General features: G+C 42.9%; 1 protein-coding gene across 1 annotated transcript in view; it reads left to right on the top strand.

The window, feature by feature from the left end:
* LOC114568244 (gamma-aminobutyric acid type B receptor subunit 1) overlaps nucleotides 1-26,391 on the top strand; it is a 103,136-nt gene that overhangs the window by 11,779 nt on the left and 64,966 nt on the right. The window contains exons 2-8 of the mRNA XM_028597723.1: nucleotides 10,995-11,129; nucleotides 15,315-15,485; nucleotides 16,217-16,318; nucleotides 16,747-16,812; nucleotides 17,299-17,490; nucleotides 25,916-26,161; nucleotides 26,270-26,333. Coding sequence (XP_028453524.1) covers nucleotides 10,995-11,129; nucleotides 15,315-15,485; nucleotides 16,217-16,318; nucleotides 16,747-16,812; nucleotides 17,299-17,490; nucleotides 25,916-26,161; nucleotides 26,270-26,333 — 976 coding nt within the window. The remainder of the gene's footprint in view (nucleotides 1-10,994; nucleotides 11,130-15,314; nucleotides 15,486-16,216; nucleotides 16,319-16,746; nucleotides 16,813-17,298; nucleotides 17,491-25,915; nucleotides 26,162-26,269; nucleotides 26,334-26,391) is intronic.

Below are 26,391 nucleotides of genomic sequence, written 5' to 3' on the forward strand. Positions count from 1 at the left end.
GTATCTATGAGGAACATTTCAAGGAAGCTCCTCTCCAACAGTCTTCTGTTCGTCTGGTAACATATTTGTGAACACCTAACAACGTGTTCAAGCAACCGTTCATATGGATTGCGTTAAAGGTCCAGCCAACTTCTATGTTGTGGACTCAAGGACTGCACTGATGGCATGGATCTAATATCTGCTCTCCACCTGCGCATTGAAGGCAATACTGTGTACCCACCATCTACATCAACCTCTCCTCCACCATCCACAGTGTCAGTGGGGCATCTGACCACACATCCAGCTTCACCAACAACTATAGGATGTGCTATAGGCTTCATGCATCAGGTGAAGATTTCACCAATTGCTGTTCCTGTGCGTCAAGAGCTGAGACACCTTCCTTTCTCAGTGAAATCTGCTGTGTCAGAAGAGCTGAACCTTCTCCTCTCAGCTGGTGTGATTGAGCGCATTGACTCTTCTCCTTGGTCACACAGAAGACGGCTGGAGGAATTTGAATGTGTGTAGATCTTCGCAAGCCCAACAAGGCAATCATCATAGACAGTCACCCTCTTCCTCAAATGGAGGAACTGCTTGCCATACTGACAGGAGCTACTTTATTTTCAACCATATACCTGTAGTGCATATCATCAACTACCGCTCATCTCCTCTGCTTCACATATGATGTTGTATACCGTACCGGAACATTGAACCATACAGCTGATTGCCTCTCACGCTTAACTCTGCCTCTTACTGCAGACATGGAACCTGAGCTGGTGGCCTTGTTGTCAACGGCCCCTATCTCAGTGACGGCTGGTGAGTTTGAAGATGCTTCCTCTTCCTGCTCCGAACTTGCTTCTCTGCGTCAGCAAATTAACCAGAAGTGGCCTTCTTCTTTGTATACAGTGAATCCAGTGCTTCAGCCATACTTCAAGATTAGGCATGAACTGAGTGTGAAGGACAACTTGGTGTTTCGAGGGTCATGCCTAGTTGTGCCTGTCTCCTTCATGTGCTCATTGCCCTGGCACCTGCCCTGTGCCTGTTCACTGAGTCAAAGGTCAGACAAGTCAGCAACAGTTTTTGAGGCACCACTGCAGCCTGTACCCTTACCTGAGGGCCCATGGCGTAAGCTGGGAATAGATATTGTTGGACCATTTGAAACTGCAACATGGGACTGCAAGTTTGCAATCACCCTCACTGATTATTACTCAAAGTGGCTAGAAGTCACTTTTGCATCATCTGATACTACTGAGACAGTGCTTGGATTTCTCAGAAGTCTTTTCAGCCACTACGGTAACCCAGAATCCGTGGTCGGATAACGGGCCACAATTTACAACTGCTGCTTTCTCTGCATTCCTCAAAGTCCGGGGAATCACACTTATCCATTCGTCTCTGTACCATCCCTCCTCCAACGGTGCCATAGAGAGATTCAACAGTCTTTAAAGGCTGTATCCAAGCTGCAATCCTCCAGAATAATATATATTAATATATGTTCCTTCAGACATATCGTGCCACACCTCATGCATTGCCATTTGAACTCATGCATGGCCGAAAGTTGAGAACTAAGCTAAGACTGGTCCTGAAGATACAGCTGAGCCAGGAAATGACCAAGAAGCAAGAGACCGTCCTGCCAGAGTACATAAGCCACCAGGTTGGCTCAAAGATTATGAGAAAGAGTTAACATTATGTTTGGACTGTGATACTTGGTTGAAGGAAATTGCCTTTAAGACATAGTAAACATCTTTTGTCATTCCTTCAATACCAATGTACCTTTGTTAGAACAGGTATAGCAGCCTTGTGTTAAAATAATTTCCTCAGGTTATTAGAACAGTTTGTGTTGCAAGTTATATTTTGATTCTGCCTTAGGTATTGAAACCTTATAGCTAAAGGATTTTGCTTCTTAATTCTGTCCGTGAGAGAAAGAAAAGTTGTTTACGTAAAGGGGGATGTTGTGTTTACTTACCATGTATATTCCACATTACCCCACTAGGTGGTGCTGTGAGTAATTTAACCGTATGTCATTAGACAGGAAGTACTTTAGTCGTTAGACAGGAAGTACCATTGTTGTTGTTCTTACTACCTGCATGTGGATGTAGATTGCGCCCTGCTGCTGATTAAACATCTATAACATCTATACCTTATATTCGATTCTTGGACATCCAAACATTACAATGTGTTTTGCAAATGGACATCTGTTTTTTGTTGACCACCATATAGTCTATATACAAACAAAATCATTTTTGGTGTCATAATTTCAAACTGACACTCCGACGCGCCATAACTTAACTTCTTCATGCTTTTCTCCGGTCTGCAGGCTATCAGAATGGGTTCAAGTGGATCTGTGAAATGATGCTGTCATGAAGTATCGACTTGCTGGGAATTAATAGCATTAGCTGATTCAGGAAATGAACGGAAATTAATTTATTTGTAAAGCACGCTTTAAATATCAAAAGGCTCAAGTCCAAGTGAAGTCCCGAGTCATTGTTTTTAAAGTCCAAGTCTTATGGGCTCTATGGAAGCCAATCAGTTATTGGCTAACATGAGCTTTCAAAGCAAGATGAGACATGACAGATGAGTCATGACAATGTACTGACTGACACAGGTGCAGCTGTCACAAGCTGAATCAATAATATGAGCTGTCTTTGAAGCAGTACTGCAGTACTGATTGACATACTTCCAAGTTAAATAATGTCATGCAGTGTTTGATATGATTCAGGGTTAGGGTTAATTATGTGTTGTACTTCTCCTAAGAGCACCAAATTATATGATAAGAAATGATAATGCATATCAGGGACTAAAGGATGCTTTTTTTCCAACAACTGGTCAGCACTTTTCGCCTGCAATTTGTCTTAATTAGCTTAATTAATAGCTTTGAACTCGTCTATGTGAGATGGAGAAATATTGAAGCTTTCATCTTCAGTATCACTGTGTGCAGTGTGCGCAGAGATGTTTATGTTGTTCACTTTTAATTGGTTATACGTGGTTTTAGATTTTCTATTTTGAAGTCACTGCCGGATATTAATTTTGAACTCTACAAACACACATGCACGCACAAACGCACGCACACACACACACACGCACACACACACACACACACACACACACACACAATATAAATAAATATATATGTATATAAATATATACATATAGAGAGAGAGGGAGAGAGAGAGAGAGAGAGAGAGAGAGAGATAAACAGTTAAATGCACTGAGACAGGCTGGTGTATTTTAAAAGCATCACTCCGATTGGTTCGAGCTGCTCTGCATTGGATCCCCACTTCAATAGCCTGGAGTCGGCATGACAACAGTTACCAAGACTACTGCAGTTCAAACAAACACATATTTGGCACCAAGAAAAAGGCACGATCATGCACCTAGTATCATTGCACAAACAGGAGCAGATGGCTGGATGATTTCAGCTCGTCTGTGTGAGAAAGCCATATTGAGCGCAGCTAGCCAAATGTAAGAAGTGCTGGCCGGAGCACTCATCGATCACAGACCTCTAAACCACTCCAGTGCAGTGCCAGGCCAGCTGCACATCACACTGAACATGCTCTGATGGATCTCCCGCTGATCACAGTCCAGCGCCGCACGCTGCAATGCCCAAGAGGCCAAAAACAACAGAAGAAAACTGCGTCATCAGTTAGTGAACAGAGCAGAACATTTCTCAAGCTTTCCCCAGAGATCTGACAAAAAGATGATTAAATGTCTGTAATGGCCATGCAGCGCTGAAGGTCCCAAAGGTTCAGAGTGGGATGAGGATGAGGATATGATGAAGGGGGGGGGGGAGGGGGGGGTTATATATTGCAGCTACAGTATCTCATTTGAATGTGATGGAGATTTCCCCGGAATGCCAGGGTTAATCAATGAGTCAGCTGCAAAGAATGCAGCTCCAGATTACGGTGGGGACTGCTTTATAAAACAATCTCTTTGATTCAGGACTGAAGTGGGCAGCCAAGTTGTCCAAGCCACTTGTTGCTGAGCCTGTTGACTCAGTGTCATTAGGTGAGGCTCATGCCTCAGCAGCCTCCTGGATTTTACCCTCACAGACATGATGTAGACCGTTTTAAGTGCTGGTTGCTAGGAAACAGGTTGGTTTAAATCCTGTCAGCTATTAATGTTGGCAAACACTGCAGCATGAAATGATGTCGAGCCCATTTTAAATTGGAAGTGAAACGCTTTTTGACCTGTTTCAAACATGGAAAGAAACATAGACACTCAGTGAGCCATTTCGTCCCATTTTCTTAAAACTTTAATTCACCCTACAAAGGAAATTCAGATGGAATGGTTCATGGTTCGTTCTCTTCATAATTTATTTTACATTCAATCCATTGCCGTCGGCGAGGGTTCGACATCAACCAAGCCGAGGAAGCCGCCAGTGCTGACGCTCTCCTCAGTACAGTCATCATGCCATCTCCGGTTGTACACCACAGCGCTGCTCCCTCCACGTCCTTTCAGCCGTCTCCTCGTCTATGGACGGAGCTCAACATCAGAGACCGTTGCCCACCTCCGAAGGGTCCTCAAGACGGAAAGGCGTTCCCTTTCACCACAACAATCACAAATTGAATTTGTTCCACCTCTCTTCTGCATCTCCAACGGCAACAATCACAATCAGGGTCAAACAGCGCTGTCACGCGTGATGTCATGGGGCCTTCGTTGCCCCTCTGTGTCTGACCTTTCACAGGTCATATCTACCTTCTTTTCATCCCTGTGTCAGCAGGCTGCACAAAATTCCTTTCATTAGCCTAGCAATCTAGACGCACCCTATCGGCAGCAAATGTAATTTGCAGCCAGGGGGTCCTTGACTCCGAGTTGTACTGCCGCATCTTTGCAGCTCGTACATCTCTCTCCTGCGAGTTATGTAGAGCCCCCTCCCACCCTGCCACAGCATGCACAGTCAGCGCTCCACCACCCCGCCCACGTTCCCTTGCTTCACGAACCTCCTCAGTACTTAACCGTCTATCATCCGCCACACCTCTACCTCCCATTACCCCCAGGCTGGCAAACATTCAGCCATCTGTTAATGTTCCCTTTCCTAAGGGAACAGACAAACAGGGTAGACCAATCCTCTACCAGGGAGCTCAGATGGTGTGCAACAACTTAAATCACTTGGGCTGCTCTGTTTCTAGTTATCGACTTCCTTATTAATGGCATCACACATGGTTTCCACCTGGGCATAGACATACTACCCAACATTTCCCACTTTTGCAGTAACCTTCAGTCTGTGCTCTCAAAACCTCGCACCGTCGACACCCTGCTAGCATAAGAAATAAAGGAAGGTTTCATGATAGGCCCTTTTGACAAGCCCCCCCTTAAACATTGTCATTCCCAGTCCAGATTTCTCCATACAATACGCAACTATCGACCATGCCATCACCCTCATCCGCTTGGCAGGCCACTAAGCAGACATCACCAGCACATTCAAATCCTTGCCCATCCATCCATGACTTCTGCCGTTTCTTTGGAGTTTGCTGGAAAGGAGCGCATTATTTTCTGTGTCCCTTACTGTCGGCTGCAAGAGCAGTCCCAAGATCTTTGACTCGCTCTCTCTGAAGCGCTGTGCTGGATCCTAACACACAATCATAAACTCCCTCACATACTCCATCTTCTCAATGATTTTCTCTTAGCCACTCCACGATCATCTCCCTCCCTCTTCGGGCTCCGTACAAAAGCTTTTGCAGAAATTGGTGTCCCTATTTCTGAAGAGAAAACCTGTGGGCCTGGCACTTCAATCGAGTTCTTAGACATCACCTTGGATTTGATCTCCTTCAAGCATCCCTACCATCAGAGAAGATTCAGCGTACCACGCTGCTTCTCTCAATCTATCATTTGGCAGACAGATGACCAAGCGCCAGCTACTAGCCCTCCTCGGCCATCTCAATTATGCCATACGCATAATCCTCCAGGCCAGACCATTCCTTTCTAATTCCTTTCTTCTGGTTAAAGCTGCAGGGGTCCCCTCTCTCCATGACAGAGTAGTCCTGGACGATGCTTGTAAAATGGAGATGCACCAGTCCAATTTCCTGTCTTCTTGGAAGGGCATCTCTTTTTTCTATGATGACGTTGTCACGCAACCGGAAGACACTGAAGTTTGTACAGACGTAGCTCCTTCCATAGGTTTCGGCGGAAGGAGATGGTTTGCTTCTGCTTGGCCCTCGGAGTTCAAATCCCTGGACTCAGGGTCCTCTTCCCCGTCATCCGCTTTGCCCAAGCTATATCCCATAATCATAGCTGCCATACTTGGCACAAATGGTCCAGGAAAGCTATACTCATACACTCTGATAACACAGCAGTCGTAGATATCCTAAACAAAGGTCTTTCTTGCTCACCAGCAATCATGTAGTTCCTGCACAGAATAACCTTAATCTCAGCCCAAAACCAGTTCATCCTCAAAGCAGCTCACATTGCCGGTCATCGCAACAGCATTGCTGATTTGCTTTCTCGGTTCTCTTTCCAGATACACATACGCTCCGTGAATGGCCCGCATACAATGATGCGCTCAATGTTGACAAAGCGCAAGATAAGCTACTTACGTTACCATGGCAACTACCAGCAACGGGTGGAGTATACATGCTGCCTCCTGTTTATGCCCAGTATACCAGAATGTTGATGAGATATGAGATTTGGGCGTGTTAGTTTAAACGGAGATTAGTTTTTCTACTGGAGATAAAAACACTTGTGTACACGGAGATTGCTTTTGGCTCAAAACTCCACTTAACCAAAACGCAGCAGTGTAAATGTAGCCTAACTGTCAACTTCTGTGGTGCGCTGCTGACATAAACCTCATATCTTATCTGTATATCCCGAACGTCGATACAAGACACAACCTACTTGACTAGTAGACTACTAAAACCACGAGTTGCCCTGTTGCCAGATAACATGATTGCGGCAAAGTAGTTGATAAAGTTTGCTGCATGGCCGCATTCATTCTGGTGTAGCACCACAGCAATCCCCTGTGCATAACATTGCCATATTATCAGTGTTGACATTTCACAGTATTTTCACAGCAGGAGCTGTACCAATCAAATTATAGTCCAGACATCCTGCTCTTTGGAAACACTTTTTTTGATAATTACATTTTGGCCAAATAATTAAACAATTCCAAGCAAACAGGGAGAGGATATTGATTTTGTTAAAATTAAAAATGTATTTTAATTTAACCTTGGGGTTTAGCTACCTCTCTGTGCATACTGATGTGTGTGTGTGTGTGTGTGTGTGTGTGTGTGTGTGTGTGTCTGTGTGTCTGTGTGCGTGTAGGTGTAGGTTGGGCTCCTCGGTTCAGCTGCAGTCCCTGCTGGTATCCCCATTTAAGTCTTTAAGGACAGAAATAGACCAACAGAGGGGCAATGGTGAAGCCAGATGGTGGCCATTGCCACTACAGCACTATATTTCCTAATTGTTGTTTCTTGTACAGAATCATTTCTCTACTGCTGCAGCAACACTAATCCCTGTGTAAAAGTGATACACCTAAAACAGCTGCCCAAAATAACCATGTCTTGTTGTGTGGGAGTATTTTCTTTCTCCAAACAAGCAATGGGCACTAATGTCGCTGACAAATATGCTGCATTTCCTGGGTCTGTTTCTGTCTCATTGTCTGAGCATCCACAAGACTAGGGGCTGACTTTAGACATTCTTTTGCTAGCCCAAAGATGATGCCACCATTCTTAAACATGCCTACAAAGCTCTGATTGGTTGATTGTTTCTCCAACTGGGGAAAAGGCCATCAGTGGAAGGAGTTCTAGGTGTCCATATTTTTGGAAGTAAACGTTCCATTAATTTGTTTAGCGTATGGACTTTTCTAGAACTGTTGATTTATTTAATAAAAGAGGAGAGACAAGCTAAGGCCTTACTTTAATGCTTTGCTTCCTAATACAAAAATTGTATTGATTTACATTTTATCCCATAATCATAGCTGCCATTTTATTTATTGGTTTTGGTTACAGTGTTTATTTTTGTTTTCTCTGATACAATTTTCACAGCCACGCTACTGTGTATACATTACATGCCCTGTCACATGTAGCTATATGCTAACGCTGTAATCTTGGTTGCAGATGTTAAATCCTCTCCAATTTTGGTTCAAATTCCTGCTGGAACTTGTCCAGTTGTGTAATATTTGGTTCTAAAGCCTTTATTGGTGAAACTTCATGGTACAAAGTCCTGCTATATACTCCGTTGCAGTCAGACTCAGAGGCGTAGATTTTGGGGGGGATGTAGGGGATATGTCCCCCGCAATATTTAGAAGAGGTAGATTTGTCTCCCTGGTTTTGGTCATTTTTTTTGCCATTATAGAAGTTTTTTCCTGATGCTATTGTCGCTTTTTTCAACCTTTTTGTTGCTTTTCCGACATTTTGGCAGTTTTTGTCAACGTTTTCAGAAGTTTACTAACAGGAGCTTTGCATGAGAGAATTTTATATAACAGGCCTAAAAGAAAATGTTCTGTATTTTAACTGTAGTAACACACAATTTCAGTTTTTTAATTACGGGGCAAAGTCCGGGTAATGAGCTGCCAGAACTTCTTTTGTTATTTTACGGATTTGTTTCTTAGAATCCAGGAAATTAAGTGTTTGATGCTCAATGTTTTTGATGACCCACACGGTTATAATGTGTCTCCCCCCCCCAATGTTAAAACTAAACCTATGCCCTTGGTCAGACTGAACAGAGGCAGCGACAGTAGAGCACAGATGCAGAGATTTGAGGAGACTCCGGAGATATGGAAACACTGACCAATCAAAGCAGACTGGGCTTTTTTGGGAGGGGCTTAAAGAGACAGCTCTAAGCAGAGGGTCTCATACAGAGGGTGAATACAGGTGCTGCAGCCATGGGCAGTATGAGAAAAATAAAGTGGTTTTGAGCACTTAACATGTTCTTGTACAAACACAAAACACAAGTATAAACCTGAAAACGTATATAATAGGTCTCCTTTAAACATGTTTTAACTGTATATTTGTACACTTATTTTCTACTTTGCTTTGAGAGTGGTCTGTGTGGAGTAATATAAGTAAGTAACACAATGACAAATGTTAATGACAAAAAACACAATCAAATTCGCAATGACCAAACATGACCGGTAAACGATTAACGGCCACCACACCTTCACCACTATCATTTAAATAGCTTTTTGATTTTTGATTGACTTTGGGCTATAAATGGAAAGCAAGGAACACTGTTGTTGTGTGTATGTGTAAATGTTTTCCCCAGTATTACACAGAAACATGCTGTCTCAGGATGCAGGTTGAGGTGACCTTGGAACGTGCTTCGGCTTGCCTCCCTGGCTGCTGCTGCCGATGCCTCGGCTCTGTCTGTGGCTATATACACTTGTATAAGGAACTGTGTATTTTACAATACACATTGTTTTTAATCACTTCATTTAGTGAGCTCTGGTGAGCTATATCTTCTCCCATCCTGTGTTCGACTACTCAAAAGGCTTTAACATATTACAGGAACCATTCACACACATTCATACACCGGTGGCCAAGGATGCCATACAAGGTGCTTGTCAGATAAACATTCACACATTGATGGTGCAGCATCGGGAGAAATTCGGGGTTCAGTGTCTTGTCTAAGGACACTTTGACACGGGACTGCAGGGATTGAACCACCAACCTTCCGACTGGTAGGTGACCACTCTACACCTGAGCCACAGCCGCCCCTAATTGCCCATCTAATCAATGTCTCAAACAGAACGGCACCTACATAACATAAAAACACACAATCTAACAGAACATCATTGGTGTATTACCAAAAGCATGTAGTCCAATCAATTTTAAATGCCTAACAGAGTGTGTCTGCAGGTCCTTAAAAACCCACAATGTATAGAATTAGAAATTGTGGTGACCCCCAGTGTTTGTATCAAAATAGACACACAGCAATGCATGTCACCTAAAGAAGACCTATTATATACTGTTTTCAGGTTCATACTTGTACTTTCTGTTTCTATATGAACATGTTTACATGCTTTAATGTTCAAAAAACACTTTATTTTTCTCATACAGCTGGCTGCTGCACCTGTATTCACCCTGTCTGAGACGCTCTGTCTCGATGGGTTGATGTTCATGAGCTCATCTCTGGTAAAAGAGAACTGCATTTACAACAAAACAATACAACACATTAGATATCATAATAGATGGTAAACTCTAGTGTGTTTGTTGTACAAATTGGCTACAACAGTAATAGCAGTTAGCCTACTCATGTAAGTCACTCACACATTTTTCAACTTAGGAGCAAAATGTGCTCCTTGGGGAAAAGTTACAGAATTTAGTGTTTTTCTTGACATAAATAAAGACATTTTCACCATAAATTTGTGCCTAAAAATGTATCAGAATGCAGGAAATAAAGTCTTATAAACGACCCCCAGACCCCCCACCCCCTTCATATGTGTCCCCCCAAAGGGAAAAACCCTGGTAGTTTTAAGGCCTTTGCCTACTCTGTCCCAACAAGCTACAGCACAAGGAATTGTGCTGTAGCTTGAAGCTGTCCCCCTCAGGGGAATATATCTGTGATTGTTGTGAAAATGAGTGATGTGATGGATACATCCCTCACTGCTGATTAGTTAGGACAAATCGAAATAACCCATCTTCACAACAGCAATTGGTTTACATGAACTCCTGTAACTCTCGTTATTTCCTTCTTCCAAAACATCCAGGTCATTAAAACTAAATTATGACGTGTGATATTTGCATGCCCAATTAATCAGAGCACTCAAGGCCAAATTGCCTCCTAAGTTACCACGTTGCATAGGCTAATTTTAAACAGAGTCCGACACAGTCAGTCCACATAAAAAAACACCGGGACTACATTTACTTCCAGCTTGGAGAACAATGACGGCAGAACAGCATCACTGATCTGTTTTAACTGAAAACTCTCTGGTTCAGCTCAGCTAAAAACACTGGATCTGGATGTTACCACGTTGCTACGGATCCGGATCGTTTCGGCCCACTTTAACCCCTGATTACCTCTGTAGGAAGCTGGGCACAGCGTGTTTCTTCTGCTGACTGTCCTGCTGTCTATGTCTGTGTCCACAGTGCGATCCAGGTGAGGCCACCAAGCTGCTCTATGACCTTCTGTACACGGAGCCCATTAAAGTGGTGCTGATGCCCGGCTGCAGCTCTGTGTCCACGCTGGTGGCCGAGGCTGCTCGCATGTGGAACCTCATAGTGGTAAGAACTTTCTCCTTTCTGTTTGTAGATCTTCAAAACAACACACAAAATCAAAATGAATCTAAATGTTTGGCGGCATGGATCTCGGCTTAGGGTTGGACCCTGCTGGCAGCCTGGGCCTTTCTGTGTGGAGTTTGCATGTTCTCCCTGTGTCAGTATGAGTTTTCTTCCTTCCGCAGTCCAAAGACATGCAGGTTAGAGTAATTATAGTCTTGCATTTCCAGCCCTACCACCACAGCGCTCTGGAGTAAGGTCTAGCTACAACACTTATACATTATGGGATAGTTTGCATCTCTTTAAACCAATCACAAATGTCTTGGGCAGCGCTGAGCTCCGGGCGCTGAGCTCTGGGCGCTGAGCTCTGGACGCAGTGATGGTCGCTCTGCTAAACAGTCTCAGGAAGGAACTTGTTTCGGGGGAACATTTGAACCCCGCAAATGAAAACGCCACATACAACATTACATGAAGGACACATAGTTTTTTGCTCCACCTAAGCTACATAAGATTAGTCTGGCTACCACCAGACCAAGATCAATCTTTTAAGATGGAACATTAGTCTGCTCTGTATTTTCTACTGCACAAGAGGCGTGATCAACGGGCATAGTTCAAATGACTTTGTACACAATTGGATAGTCCTTCAACCAATCAGACCAACGATCCGGGTGACGTAGCAGTGACAGCGGCATCAACGGGTTGCTGCGCTTTGGTGGCCGCCATGGTGGATAAGCCTGTTTGTTTCCCCAGTCTAACATAAGATGATACAAAGTCCCAAATCTATTATTTCCTACATAACCATTGGGTAGGGATTTAGACATTGAGCCATCTTACAGTTGCCTCTATCTATAAAAATACTTGCATCCAACAGACAGATCAGTTACACATCAGGGAGATCATGGATCTAGAGGTCATAGTCCTGACAAACCAACATCTCTGAGCTAAGAGCAAAGTACAGCATTATTGTCATTCTGCTCTTTGGGGAATGCTGACCCATATTTCTTTGTCATTGTCTACTTCATAATAACCTACCTTAAGCTGCAGGCAATCTGGAGGAAAATTGTGATCTACATTTGCTGTGTTCTCTCTTTCTCTGCCCAACTAGAGCAAGGGTCTGTCCATGGTTTTTGCCTGTTAAAAGAATGGTTTTCCTTGCTGCTGTCGCACCAAATGCTTGCTCTTGGGGGACTTGTTGGGTCTTTGTAAATTATAGTGTGGTCTAGACCTACTCTATCTATAAAGTCTCCTGAGACAACTCCTGTTGTGATTTGATACTATAAATACAACTGAATTGAATTCATATTGAACCAAACATTAAGATATTATAAACTAATTATGGGTCCATTCTCGTCTCTTCGCAGACAGTTAACGGTTATTGATTAATGATTAATGAGGGTGGATCTGGTGCGTGAGACATGCAAGAAAAAAAACGCGTCTGACACAGTTTCTTCGTAGTCATAATCGTTACCATCTTGGGTTCCTAGCCTATGAATTAATACAATATGACATTACGCAACTTTGACATTGGTAGTTTAGTCAAGTTTGTTTTACTTTATAATTTAAAATGTTCTTATTTAGAGGAACAAACCTACCTAAAAGGTATCCACAGTGTCTTTTCATACAGTATAAATATGTATTTTGGAACCACACTTTAAATTTGTGGGCAGAAAATCAAAAAGATGAGCTTAAAGAGGCTACAAAGCTTCGTAGAGGCAGGGGCTGGGCGAGTAGACCCCCCCCCCCTCCTCCAATCCATTGGGCTAGAGTGCTGTCAATCAGACAGTTGTGATTTCTATTGGATCAGAGTCCTGTCACTGTGCTGCCTGTTCTGCCAATCTTCCCAGCTCTTGTCACATGACCAATTAATGTTTCAATGATGACTATTCAAAATTCTGATACCATGGAACCAGCACTGGCATTGTTTTTTTTTTTTAAAGTGGCAGACTGACCCTATTCACCTTATTCTTTGCCCGTTCTATTTCCCATGATTCATAGTGCGCTGAACTGACTAAACGGTTTTCTACTTTCGGTTTAAGTTTACATATGCTAGTACTAGCGTAAAGGCTACGCTGATAATTTTTAAAGTTATTAAAGTAGTAGATAATTTGTTTGGTCAAGATGGGAAGTAGTCGGTGGCTACACACCGCCGATGAAATCTCAAAAGATCGTGAAGGCATATCAGAATGCCACATCCCTCCAAATTGACAGGTTGGGTGGATGACATGAAGCTATGGCCAGGAGTTAGCAATATTGACATCATTAATTATTTTTTGGAGGGTGTAGATCGTGAGGAGATGCGCAATTACAAAAGCACCAAGGCCTTCAATTACTTCTATAGTAATAAAGTCGGGCGCATTTTTTTACTGAAGCACGGAGACTATGTCTTTTTGAAAGCAGAGTTGGAACGAAGTCAAAGTGCTAACCAGCCTAAGCTTATTGCTTGGGTTATGCTGCAGCAGTCGGGGGTGATAGAGACTGTCGGATGTTCATGTATTGCTGATTAGGGAGATCGAGCAGCAGCAGCTATCCTTTGGAAGGTATGAAGAAAAAAAATGTCCTTTTGTTTTTATATGTGATTTAATAAAGATAACGTGATCAGATCACTTTCGATTAATGTTTTTTCGATTTAGTTTAGCGATGTGGTGATGACAAAATCTGAGACACATGGCAAATGGATATAGATCAGACTCTGGTAACGGTAATGTGCTCATTACAGGTTGAGAATGCAGTTACTACCGGGAAGACAGGGCTTGCATGTACAGATGAGCTGCGCAGGTGGAATGCAGGGACAGTCAGGAACGAAACGACTGAGGGACATAAACTTCAGTCATCACAGGGCAGGGGATGAAATTAGCATTAGGGTGTCAGGTGCTTAGTCACTACCAAACACCCCACAATATATGTCACATGCAGAATTTATAAAAAATGTAGACAAAGACCCAACATCTCTAACATTGTCTATTGGGCCAGTGTTACAGTGTAAAACCAGTAGTGCAACCCTGTAACCTTGCAAATACTGCAGTAGATACAAGATTTTTAAGACCCCATCAAACCCATGTCGGTTCTGATCTCACATGTGAGACATGTAAACGTTTCTATGAGTTGTATGTTCAAATGAGCAGTGCACAGGCTTCTACTTTAGAATCTGAAACAAGGGAGCAGAGTTCTTCCGATTTGTGGCACAATGCAAGAAAATTGAGAATAACTGCAAGTTCAGCTAAAAATGTTCCTTCTAGAGCATCCACCAATCTTGATAAGTTTATGGCAGAGCACCTCTACCCCTCCTTTCGTGGCAACTATGCCACAAATTATGATAAGGAGAATGAGGTGGTTGCACTTTGAGGGCAAAGCATGAGTATTACACATAGGAGCATCGTTGTTAGTGTCACAGAGCCATGGTTGTCAGCCAGCCCAGATGGGGTAATTGACTCATCTGTCCTACTCGAAATAAAATGTCCCATCCCAAATAAACTCCATTCTACCGTCTTGGATCAATTGACCATAACTGCAGTAATATCAAGCTAGTAGATGGAGTACCACAACTTCAGAAAACAGGAGTACAACAACTTCAGAAAACAGGTAGCCGAGGACATTACATGCAGGTACAATCAGGCATGTTTTGTGTCTGATATTGTTTATCTGGAGCTCAAATGACACAGTACCATCATTGTACCATTTGATGAGCCCTATGTTCTGAAGAGGATAGGATATCTGAAGAGATTTTATTTCTCAACAATGTTGCCCCAGCTTGTGGATGAATTTGTTGGTCAGCGACTGAAACAGCACAACAGATACATGAGCATACTGAATTCATATAAAATATCCCTCAGAAACATTTTATTCAAATAAAAAAACAACTGTTAAGTGCTGCTGCTGTTAACAGTATGAAAACTATTTTTTTTACATATCAATTCCGTACATTTAAAAATGAGCATAAGTATTGTTGTACATAAGTGAATATTTACAAATACAGAATGTTGTTCATGTAAAATGGTATGCAAATCTGTTCAAATCTATTGTACACAAAGAATAACAACAAATTTCATACAAAGAGTAAATATAAACAGTCTAAAATTACAAAAGTCAGTGAGTGTCAATATGAAAGCAAAATTGTCAAATTTGAAGCCGTTTAACTCTTCTGGCCCCAGACCCTGGCTTTACCATGCTTGTTTGTGTCTCCCTGTTTCTTAGTTGTCGTATGGTTCCAGCTCTCCGGCTCTGTCTAATCGCCAGCGGTTTCCCACCTTCTTCCGCACTCATCCGTCTGCCACACTGCACAACCCCACTCGGGTGCAGCTCTTCCAGAAGTGGAAATGGACCAAGATTGCCACCATTCAGCAAACAACCGAAGTCTTTACATCAGTGAGTCATGTACTTAGCTAAAGTATTGAAAAGTAGTAAAGTTATACAAGAGTACTAAATTACAACACACCACTCATTGTCATTCAAAGATACTCTCACAGCTTTTATGACACCCGAAACTGCTACATTTATTCCTATCTCTGTAATTATATTTCAAACTCATCTGTGATCTGACCTTTCGCTAAATCCATTTGTACAGCAATTATCCAATCATAGCTTAGCAACTGTAACCAGGCACAGCAGGCCTGTCAAGCTTTGGATTTCTGCGCCTGTTGAAGCGGCGTGCATTGGGCTCTAGTAAGAGAGATACTCAGCATTTACAGATTTCAGCAAGTTATCTTGAGTTAAGGTTCAAAAATCATTGAGGTGCTTTGTGCTCTCTGGTTTTTGTTCCGGAAGTACATTCACTTTTCTCATTTCTCTCCCCTCCCTTATCTCCCCCATCTTCTGTCACGTCTACTCTCCCTTTATCGGTTTCTCTCTGCCTCTCTCTTGCCACCTGCTGTTTTATCTGTTGGTATCATCACCCACGCACCCACCATCATCTTTCTAAACCACCGACTCATCTTCCCCCTCGCTACTTTGCTCCTACATCAATTGCTGTTTACGGTTTTTCAAATTTATTTTTGTAACCTACCATTCCATTATATCTCCCACTCCGTTGCTGTCTCTCTCTCTTTCGGTCTTCTCCTGCATGCTCATTATTGTGTGCTTGTCTCTGTGTTTGACAGACTCTGGATGATCTGGAAGAGAGGGTGAAGGAAGCAGGGATTGAAATCAGCGTTCGTCAGAGCTTCCTCACCGACCCTGCTGTGGCTGTCAAAAACCTTAAGGTGCCAGATCCCCCCCCCACCCCCATTCTTCTGACATATAGCAGGCACCTGGGCACCAATCAGCCGGGCCAGTCAGGCCTGGTCACCACAGAGAGCTCCTGCATGCTTGGCAGCATTCTCCCCATCGCCTGCCCAGAATGTGGAGTTATTCAGCACAACGCTGCATTTCTGTAGCTGCCCAATGGTCCAAACTCTGGTAGCATGGCGGCCTAGTTTTAGTGTGTGAGAAAATTTGGCCAGAAACTATGGTAACAGCATAAATTATAATCCAGTATGGAGGACGTCTACTGCTGTGTGTGGTGCAGGAGCTGACAGCACGGTTGACTCCTGTGTTCCCTATCCAGACTGCACGGCCTTTAACTTGTTTTTTTTTCTTCATATATCTCCAACCTGTGTGTGACTTTGTCCTTTTCTTTTTCACTTTCAAGCGCCAGGATGCCAGAATTATTGTTGGTCTGTTCTATGAGACGGAGGCCAGGAAAGTCTTCTGTGAGGTAACGTGTTAAATTAATTTGTGACAGACTTTGCTGACATGAAGCAGACAAAGGACTGAGGAAGAAAAATCATCAAATAACAAAGGCAGGTATAATTGTAGTATACTCTGAACTTTTGCACATCCCCTGATTAATACTTTTGCACACCATGCACAAAACCTTCTTTTCCTTTCTAAAACGGATCAAATTTGACCCGTTTTAAAAATTTCTATATCAGAAATATGAGTTTCTTGTTAATTACCTAATTTTTAATTACCCAAAAATAACAGATGATTCCATGCAACGCGCTTTGCAAGTAAAACAAATGATCGGATCTCTACTCTCATTGAATGTTGGGTGTTTTATTAAATTTTTTAGCATTTGAAAAAAGTGTTTATACATGGTAGTGAAAATAAAGAAAAACTGTTTTATATTTATCAAATATGAATCTATCTGTTCTTCCTTTGAGTATGTGTTGATTCGTTATTGGTCCATGTCCCTCTGCAGGTTTACAAGGAGAAGCTGTATGGGAAGAAGTATGTGTGGTTCCTCATCGGCTGGTACGCAGACAACTGGTTTAAAATCAAGGACCCGTCCATTAACTGCACTGTGGAGCAGATGAGCGAAGCTGTGGAGGGCCATGTGACCACTGAGATCGTCATGCTCAACCCAGAGACGGTGCGAGGGGCCTCCAACCTGGTGAGACCTGCTTTATCTTCAATGGTGCTCAGCAGAGTCATCTGCAGCTGCAGAGGCTGCTGGGAATTTATGATGAATGCACTGAAAAAGGTGCTCTGTTGAAGTTTAAAACTATTGGATCTGCCCAGAGCCCCTCTGGATCTGCCATAACCAATCGCTAACGTTTGGCCGTGACATCGGCTTAGCATTGCTAGCATTCGCCTTAGCCAACTCCTTCACCAGTAACGGAGCGAGCTGGAAAATAAAAATTTTCCTGAACCCTGTGGGGAGGAGGGCGACAACATCATGGCCACCAACAAAACTCAGCGTGTTGCCACAACGGACCCAATAGCTTAGCTCACATCTTTCTCCGCCGCCATTACGGAACTACAACTCAAACTAGCGCATGACCTCTGAATATACCGCAAACCCAGACCACATACTGAAGAAAAATGAAAATTGAGGGCGGAGCCAGGCTACTGAAAGAGCTGTGTAGGCCTACTACCTTAAGATTTTCTTTAGTTTCTTATCTATCTTTAGCATGGTTCTTCCACTACGATGGCCTATTAGGGCCATTGTAAGAAAAAGGTGCTGGGAATGGTGTTATTAAACAAGCAAATATCAACACTTTCCTTCTCTGCTGCCATCATTCCTGTAAGGTATTTCCTTTACAGCCTTGTGAAGGCAGCAGCTATCTGTTCCCTCTGCATCTCTAACTCGACTGATGATGTCACTGTCGCACGGCAGATATGCTGGTTACATTTTGTGCAACCGGCATCAGACTGTAAAATACCCACAGATCCCCCCAATCTGTTGTCACACAGCTCCACAAAAAACAGCAGCTGTCTCCATCCTAAACACTAGCCTAACGTCATTTTTTTTTCTAAGGCTGGCCTGGAGCTCCACATTTTTAATTATAATAGCCTACAGGTAGCCTATGTGTGGCTGTGATGAGCAACATGATATGTGATCTGTCCCAAGTCCCAGACAATAACTGTCCTCTGTGGAAGACTATCTACACTCTCTCCTTTGTGATTAAAGATCCGACATTATGGCCACAGCCTCAAATTCACCTTGCCTGGTCCTACCAGACCCTTGTACATTTCATTTGTACAGAGAGTCTGGCCACTCTCTATTGACAAGTGTTAACTTCCTCGAAGGCGGGTACGCTGTTGAAGTTTAAAACTATTGGATCTGCCCAGAGCCACTCTGGATTTGCAATAACCAATCGCTAACATTTGGTCGTGAAAATAACCACACAGTCCCGACTCACTTGGCAGGGCGCACCTGATCTGCGCCGCTGGTTAATACTGTAGAGTTACCATTCAGTACCTTGACAACTGAAAGTGGCTGAACAACAACATCTCATTGTCCGTATTCCTGACCCAGCGACCATAACTACAATGCAATGGACAGATAAGGATATTGCTTGGGGCAATTCATTCACTGTATGATGTAGAGCAGGATACAATAGACAGATCACCACTGCAGGCAGACTAATACAAGCCAGGTTGATCCAACCTTGCAAAGTAAGCAATGTAGTTCATTGGAGTTTTCTTTAAAATAGTGTTATAATGTCGTCTCATCATGTTCTTCTGAGCCCAATATTGTGTCTTGTCTCGTGAGCTGAGTGTCTCATCATACCCCTATTTATATGAATGGACTATATTTATATAGCGCTATAGACTACTCAAAGTGCTTTTACATAGTACAGGCACCATTCACACACATTCATACACTGGTGGCCGAGGCTGCCATCTGCTCATCAAATAAACATTCACACACATTTACACTCTGATGGAGCAACTCGGGGTTCAGTGTCCTGCCCAAGGGCACTTCAACATGTTCACTCAATTGACATTTTTAAATCTAGATGGAAAACCCACCACTACTCATTATACTACAGCCATCCATAACACATCATCCCACAAACCTTTTTCACTCATTCTCTTATGTTGCTGGTTTTGTATTGTTTATTATTACTGCTTTAATTGCTGTTCAGTTGCTGTCTATTATTTATTATATATCTATTCATTTAATTGTAAAGTGCACTGAGACCCCACGTGAGATTCCACGTGAATTCACGGCTGTGTTTATACTCTGTGTTTACATCCCACCAAGCGTTAATGCTACCAATGCGTTAGCTGAACTTTACGGAGCCTATAATGTGTCTGCACTAAATGTAGCCTGTTTCGTATGTCGTTTTTATATAATGTCGTTTTTATATATTTTAAATGTGTAACACCACTTGAGCCACAGTGAAACGTTGTTTTGTGTATATGGTTGAAATGACAATACAACACACTTGATTTGACTGCCTCTCTGTAACCAATTCCACTGTCTATGTCTGTAGGTGTGGCTTGGGAGTGGCCTCGTAGGGAAGCAAAGCAAGTGCATTCTGGGAGTTGTTGTCTTTCATCCACATGAGCGAAAAATACATTTTCTAGCTTTTCTCAGTCTAGAAGGCACCAACTTCTAAAACAAATTCACATTTCTGCTACATAAATGACCCAATTTAATACATATTCATCTTTCCAGCGGTGAAATATCCCTTTAATTCATCCCTTAAAGAATTGGAGTCTCATCTTCTTGAATAAAGTATAGCAAAAGGCAGGAGGGGTGACACCCCTTATTGTTACGTACTTGATATTCTTACATTGGAAGGTGTTCTCCTTATTTTGCCTTTTATTTTGTGTCTCTTGTGTATGAAGCCTTTATTTGACCTTACCTGAATATATCTGTAGATTTAAACTGATACTTGGTGGAAAAGCTCAGTGTTTTGTTGCACAGGTGCTTGCTTGGTAGTGTTTCCAGGATACTGCACTGTATGCATGGGGCTGATACTAAAACTCCATAAAACACAGAGGGTAGACTTTTATTAACGTTCAGAGCACGTTATCCGCGGGTTGTTGTCTGGATGTTCTGTTTGAGTGAAAATGGCAGTACTTGAGATGCAGGAATGGCCTCTTATTGATCAAAGTACGGTGAAGTGATACTGGCTGTGTGAGGATCAGACAGCATTGCTGCCTCTCCTTTTCATCTTCTGCTCTGTTTCTGAATGAAATACACCAATCACCAACCACACTTCCTCTGGCTCGAATTGACAGTGAGATGGGCTGACTACACATCTGATCACTGAAGAAATTATGCATTTTATCTAGCCTTTGTACTAACAGCCTGTGGGGCTCAGTTGGTAGAGTGGGATAGCCATTCATTGAAGAGTTGGTGGTTCGATCCCAGAGCTGCTCTTGCCCAAGTGTCATTGAGGAAGATACACAAACCACAAATTGCTCCTTATTAGTATGAGAAAAAAGGCTGATTTGGACACACAAGTCTTTGTTATATCAATGTAATGTTATGTAAATGTCCATAGTGAGCAACTTCTTAATTGCAAGTTCTATGTTTAAAGGAACACGCTGACTTATTGGGAATTTAGCTTATTCACAGTAACCCCCAGAGTTAGACAAGTCGATACATACCCTTCTCATCTCTGTGTGTGCTGTAATGCTGTCTGACGGCTCCAGCGGCATCAGGCCGGCACAGACCATGCAGGTGAATGGTTCCAGCAATCCTACTGCTCCGAATAAGTGACAAAATAACGCCAACATGTTCCTATTTACATGTTGTGATTTATAGAGTCACAGCGTGTACAAAAAAAAATACGTTATTTTTTGTACACGCTGTGACTCTATAAATCACAACATGTAAATAGGAACATATAGGCGTTATTTTGTCACTTTTGTCAAAATTTGGAGCAGTAGGCTAGTTGGAACCAGTTACCTGCAGGATCTGTGCTGGGCTAAGCTAATGCTGGAACCGTCAGACAGCGTTACAGCACGCACGGAGATGAGAAGGGTGTGTATTGACTTGTCTTACTCTGGGGGTTACGGTGAATAAGCTAAATTCCCAATAAGTCGGCGTGTTCCTTTAACAGATTGTGCTTGACAGTAAGACAGTAACAGAAGGTTAGAAAACATAAATTGAAATTTCTAGTAGATAAAATACAGACACATACAACTACAGTAAGTCTAATGAGTTGGGAGAAAGCCATGAGATAAGAATGAGAATGAGAAGAGGCAGGAGATACAGCAAAGACGGCAAATGCCTGGTCACCCTCGTAGTTCTTTACCCCTGCAGGGCTAAACAGACTGTAGCATGTAGCCATTGTCATGTTGTCTGCTTTTGTTTCCACTGTTCTCCACGTGCTTTGGGGACAAGCTCCTGCAACTACAACTTGGCCATTGCTCAGTAGGTGAAACTAAATGCAAGTTCCAGTTACTTTCAGAGGTTACCAGAAATGTTGACAAAAATGATTGGTCAAGCAGATGTGACACAAAGGACTGCTACAAAAAACACAACAACAGTAACCAACATACATTTACAGTATGGAGCAAGACAACCAATATGTGTGGAGAACCCTTGTTGGACAGACCAACATGTCCAGGCCCTGCTTGGTATTTGTGGAGAGCAGCAGTTAAAAACCAAAAGGTCGGGGTGTTTGTGACTTAGGGGTTTAAGGCTCCAACCATCATTTCCTGCCATCTCTCTGTTGTGAGTTCTCTAATAAAGGCATCAAATGCCCATAAAAAACAAAGGCGGAGAAGATACGTCACATTGTCAGGTAAAAATGGGGCTAAAACACACAGGGAGCCAGTGTAGACAAGCTTACACAGGGAAAATGTGATCTCTTTATCTGTCAGTACACATGCCACAGCATTCTGAATCAACTCTAGAGTCTTATGAGGCTTATTGGAGCAACCTGATGATAAGGAATTACAATAATCCATGTCCGGACACGTCTGTTTCCACCAGAAGCACATTTCTCCACGCCAGTCATCATGCGATTCTGCTGCTCTGCTGTTTTCTAATTACACATAGAGCTCAAGTGTGTGTGTTAGTGTGTGTGTGTGTGTGTGTGTGTGTGTGTGTGTGTGTGCATGCTCGTCTGTCGCTCGCTGTATAGACGCAAGTGACAAATATGAACACTATACAGTAACTAGGGGCGTGACCATGAAAACTCTAACGCAAAAGTTATACACAAAACCTTAAAAGCCATTTTAAAACCAGTGCAAAGAAGCAAGAATGGGAGTGATGTGATCTGATTTTACAAAGTTTGTTAAAAGCCTAGCAGCAACATTTTGATGGCGCTCCGGCCAGAGCAGACTGCAGCAGTCCAAGAGAGAGGGAATAAAGGCATGGACTACTACCAGAAACTGTTACAAACATTGAATCCAAGCTGTTGTCCTCAGCTGAAGAAAGCATGATTGTCTGATGGTAATGCAAAAAGAAATGTTAGACGGTTCAACTAAATTATTGGACATGATCCTTTGAGAACCATGACCATCCACAGCCATGGATAGATGGATGGACCTGCTGCTAGACAGACACACAGCACTGTGGTGAAGAATAACACTGTTCACTGAAGTTACAATTAACCCTTGCTTGGTTCACTTGTATTTTCTGAAAGTATTGGATATATTCCACGAGCTGTTAGCTGTTGTAAGAATAGGTATATTATTATATTATTATCACCTAAAGGATTATTAGCTCTCTCTCTCTCTCTCTCTCTCTCTCTCTCTCTATATATATATATATATATATATATATATATATATACACTCACCTAAAGGATTATTAGGAACACCCTACTAAGACCGTGTTTGACCCCCTTTTTCCTTCAGAACTGCCTTAATTCTTCGTGGCATTGATTCAACAAGGTGCTGGAAGCATTCTTTACAAAGGTTGGCCCATATTGATAGGATAGCATCTTGCAGTTGATGGAGATTTGTGGGATGCACATCCAGGGCACGAAGCTCCCGTTCCACTACATCCCAAAGATGTTCTATTGGGTTGAGATCTGGTGACTGTGGGGGCTATTTTAGTACAGTGAACTCATTGTAATGTTCAAAAAAACATTTTGAAATGATTCGAGCTTTGTGACATGGTGCATTATCCTGCTGGAAGTAGCCATCAGAGGATGGGTACATGGTGGTCATAAAGGAATGGACATGGTCAGAAACAATGCTCAGGTAGGCTGTGGCATTTAAACAATGCCCAATTGGTACTAAGGGGCCTAAAATGTGCCAAGAAAACATTCCCCACACCATTACACCACCACCACCAGCCTGCCCAGTGGTAACAAGGCATGATGGATCCATGTTCTCATTCTGTTTATGCCAAATTCTGACTCTACCATCTGAATGTCTCAACAGAAATAGAGACTCATCAGACCAGGCAACATTTTTACAGTCTTGAACTGTCCAATTTTGGTGAGCTCATGCAAATTGTAGCCTCATTTTCCTATTTTTAGTGGAGATGAGTGTTGCCCGGTGGGGTCTTCTGCTGGTATAGCCCATCCGCCTCAAGGTTGTTTGTGTTGTGGCTTCACAAATGCTTTGCTGTATACATCGGTTGTAACAAGTGGTTATTTGAATCAAATTTGAGCTTCTATCAGCTGGAATCACTCAGCCCATTTTCCTCTGACCTCTAGCATCAACAAGGCATTTTCACACACAGGACTGCAGAATACTGGATGTTTTTCCTTTTTCAGACCATTCTTTGTAAACCCTAGAAATGGTTGTGCGTGAAAGTCCCATTAACTGAGCAGATTGTGAAATACTCAAACCAGCCCATCTGGCACCAACAACCATGCCACACTCCAATTTGCTAAGATCACCTTTCTTTCCCATTCTGACATTCAGTTTGGAGTTCAGGAGATTGTCTAGACCTGGACCGTGTGATTGGTTGATTAGATAATTGCATTAACGAGAAATCTTACAGGTGTTCCTAATTATCCTTTAGGTGAATGTATAGTCTGCTTAGTGCACACGTGCAGTGACCACTTTTTCTTCAACTGGAAAGGGTGCATTCTGCAGTTTGTCAGTGGTGTGTTTTGATATAAAAGGTAAAATCCTATTTCTTTTGGATTGTTGTAGTAAATGATGACAGATGCTCTTCATGATTAAAACAGAGGGGGTTTTCAGAAGGCTGTGCCCCATGAGACAGTCTGAAATGAAGGTGATAATTATCTTCACTTCAGACATAGGTGTTAGAGGAGCTGACAGGCTGGGAAGATAGATTCACATGATGATGCATGCAATGCATTTGGTTTAAGAAAACCCACAAAGTTTAGTGAAAACAGGTCAAATTGTTTCTAAGGGAGTAGACTAAGGCACATGGGCCTTGTTATGAAACAATCTGATCACAATTGTTCTGTGGTTCGCATCCTATCATCTACTGGCTTGACCTGGTCTCAGGGTCTTATGTGCCTTAAGAGATCCGTCCAGAAATGCTGAAAGCTTTGGGTGTGGAGGGTCTGTCTTGGATGACACGTCTCTTCAACATTGCGTGGACAATGCCAAAGGAGTGGCAGACCAGGGTGGGGGACCAGAGAGTGTATGTGCCAATTACAGGGATATTACACTACTCTGCCTCCCTGGTAAAGTCTACTCCAAGGTGCTGGAAAGGAGGGTTCGGCCAAGAGTCAAACCTCAGATTGAAGAGGAACAATGCGGAACCCGTCCTGGTCGTGGAACAATTGACCAGCTCTTCACACTCGCCATGCTCCTGGAGGGGACCTGGGAGTATGCCCATCCAGTCTACATGTGTTTTGTGGATTTGGAGAAGGTGTATGACCGGGTCTCCTGGGAGATACTGCAGGAGGTGCTGCGGGAGTATTACGTAAGGGGGTCCCTTCTCTTTGTTATCCAATCCCTGTATGTGCCAAGCCTCAGTAGTAAGTTGGACTTGTTCCAGGTGAGGGTTGGCCTTTGATCTCATGGCTGCTATTTGCAGATGAGGCAGCACTGATGGCATTGTTGGTCCGTAACCTTCAGCACTCACTAGATCTCACTAGCCAAGTGTGAAGAAGCTGGTATATGGATCAGCCCCTTTAAATCTAAGGCCGTGATTCTCAGCAGGAAACCAATGGAGTGTCTACTCTGGGTGGGGAATGAGTCCTTACCCCAAGTGAAGGAGTTCAAGTGCCTTGGGGTCTTGTTCGTGAGTGAGGGGACAATGGAGCGGGAGATTGGCCAGAGAATCAGACAGCAACCCGGTATTGCATTCTCTTACCGCACCGTTGTGGTGAAAAGAGAGTTGAACCGGAAGGCGAAGCTCTCGATCTAAGCGAATGATGATGGATGGATAGTTGTCGTCATATATTTTGGGTATTCATTGATTATTAATTATAAATAATTGCTACTTTTACGCTACACCCTAAACCTTTCTGACATTGGAATTGGAGGGGCTGCACCCAACTTTTCTAACTTTTAGAAACCCACAATCACATCCACTTTATGTAGTGATTCACCAGCTGTGTGGAGGTGAAAAAGTAAACAGGATTTTAAATTCCATCAACACATTCAGACCGAATGATCCAAATGTTCAGATTAAATGGCCTGAACGTCACCCATCTTTAACCAAGCACATGTTCTCTCCTCTCTAGACCTCTCAGGAATTTCTAGCTCAGCTGATGTCTAAACTTGGAGGTAAAAATCCAGAGGAGACGGGCGGTTTCCAGGAGGCCCCCCTGGCCTACGATGCTGTGTGGGCTCTAGCCCTGGCCCTGAACAAGACTGTGGGACCCCTAAAGGCCAAGGGTCACCGGCTAGAAGATTTCAACTACAACAACCGGGATATCACAGCTGAGATCTACCGAGCCATGAACACCAGCTCCTTCGAAGGAGTTTCAGTAAGTACAAAACCTGGAGGGGAGAAAGAGACACACAGAGAGAGAGAGAGGGGTGGGGTGGGGTGGAGGGGGTTGTTAAAACATTAAAAGTCTGTCTTTTCCTTTCAGGGTCATGTTGTATTTGATGCTCAAGGATCCCGAATGGCCTGGACTCTTATTGAACAGCTTCAAGGTATGTCACAGCATATATTCCTGCCTTAAAATTAATTTATTTTAATAATCATCTTATT

Source organism: Perca flavescens, chromosome 14 (assembly GCF_004354835.1).
Source record: "Perca flavescens isolate YP-PL-M2 chromosome 14, PFLA_1.0, whole genome shotgun sequence".
Classification (NCBI taxonomy): Eukaryota; Metazoa; Chordata; class Actinopteri; order Perciformes; family Percidae; genus Perca; species Perca flavescens.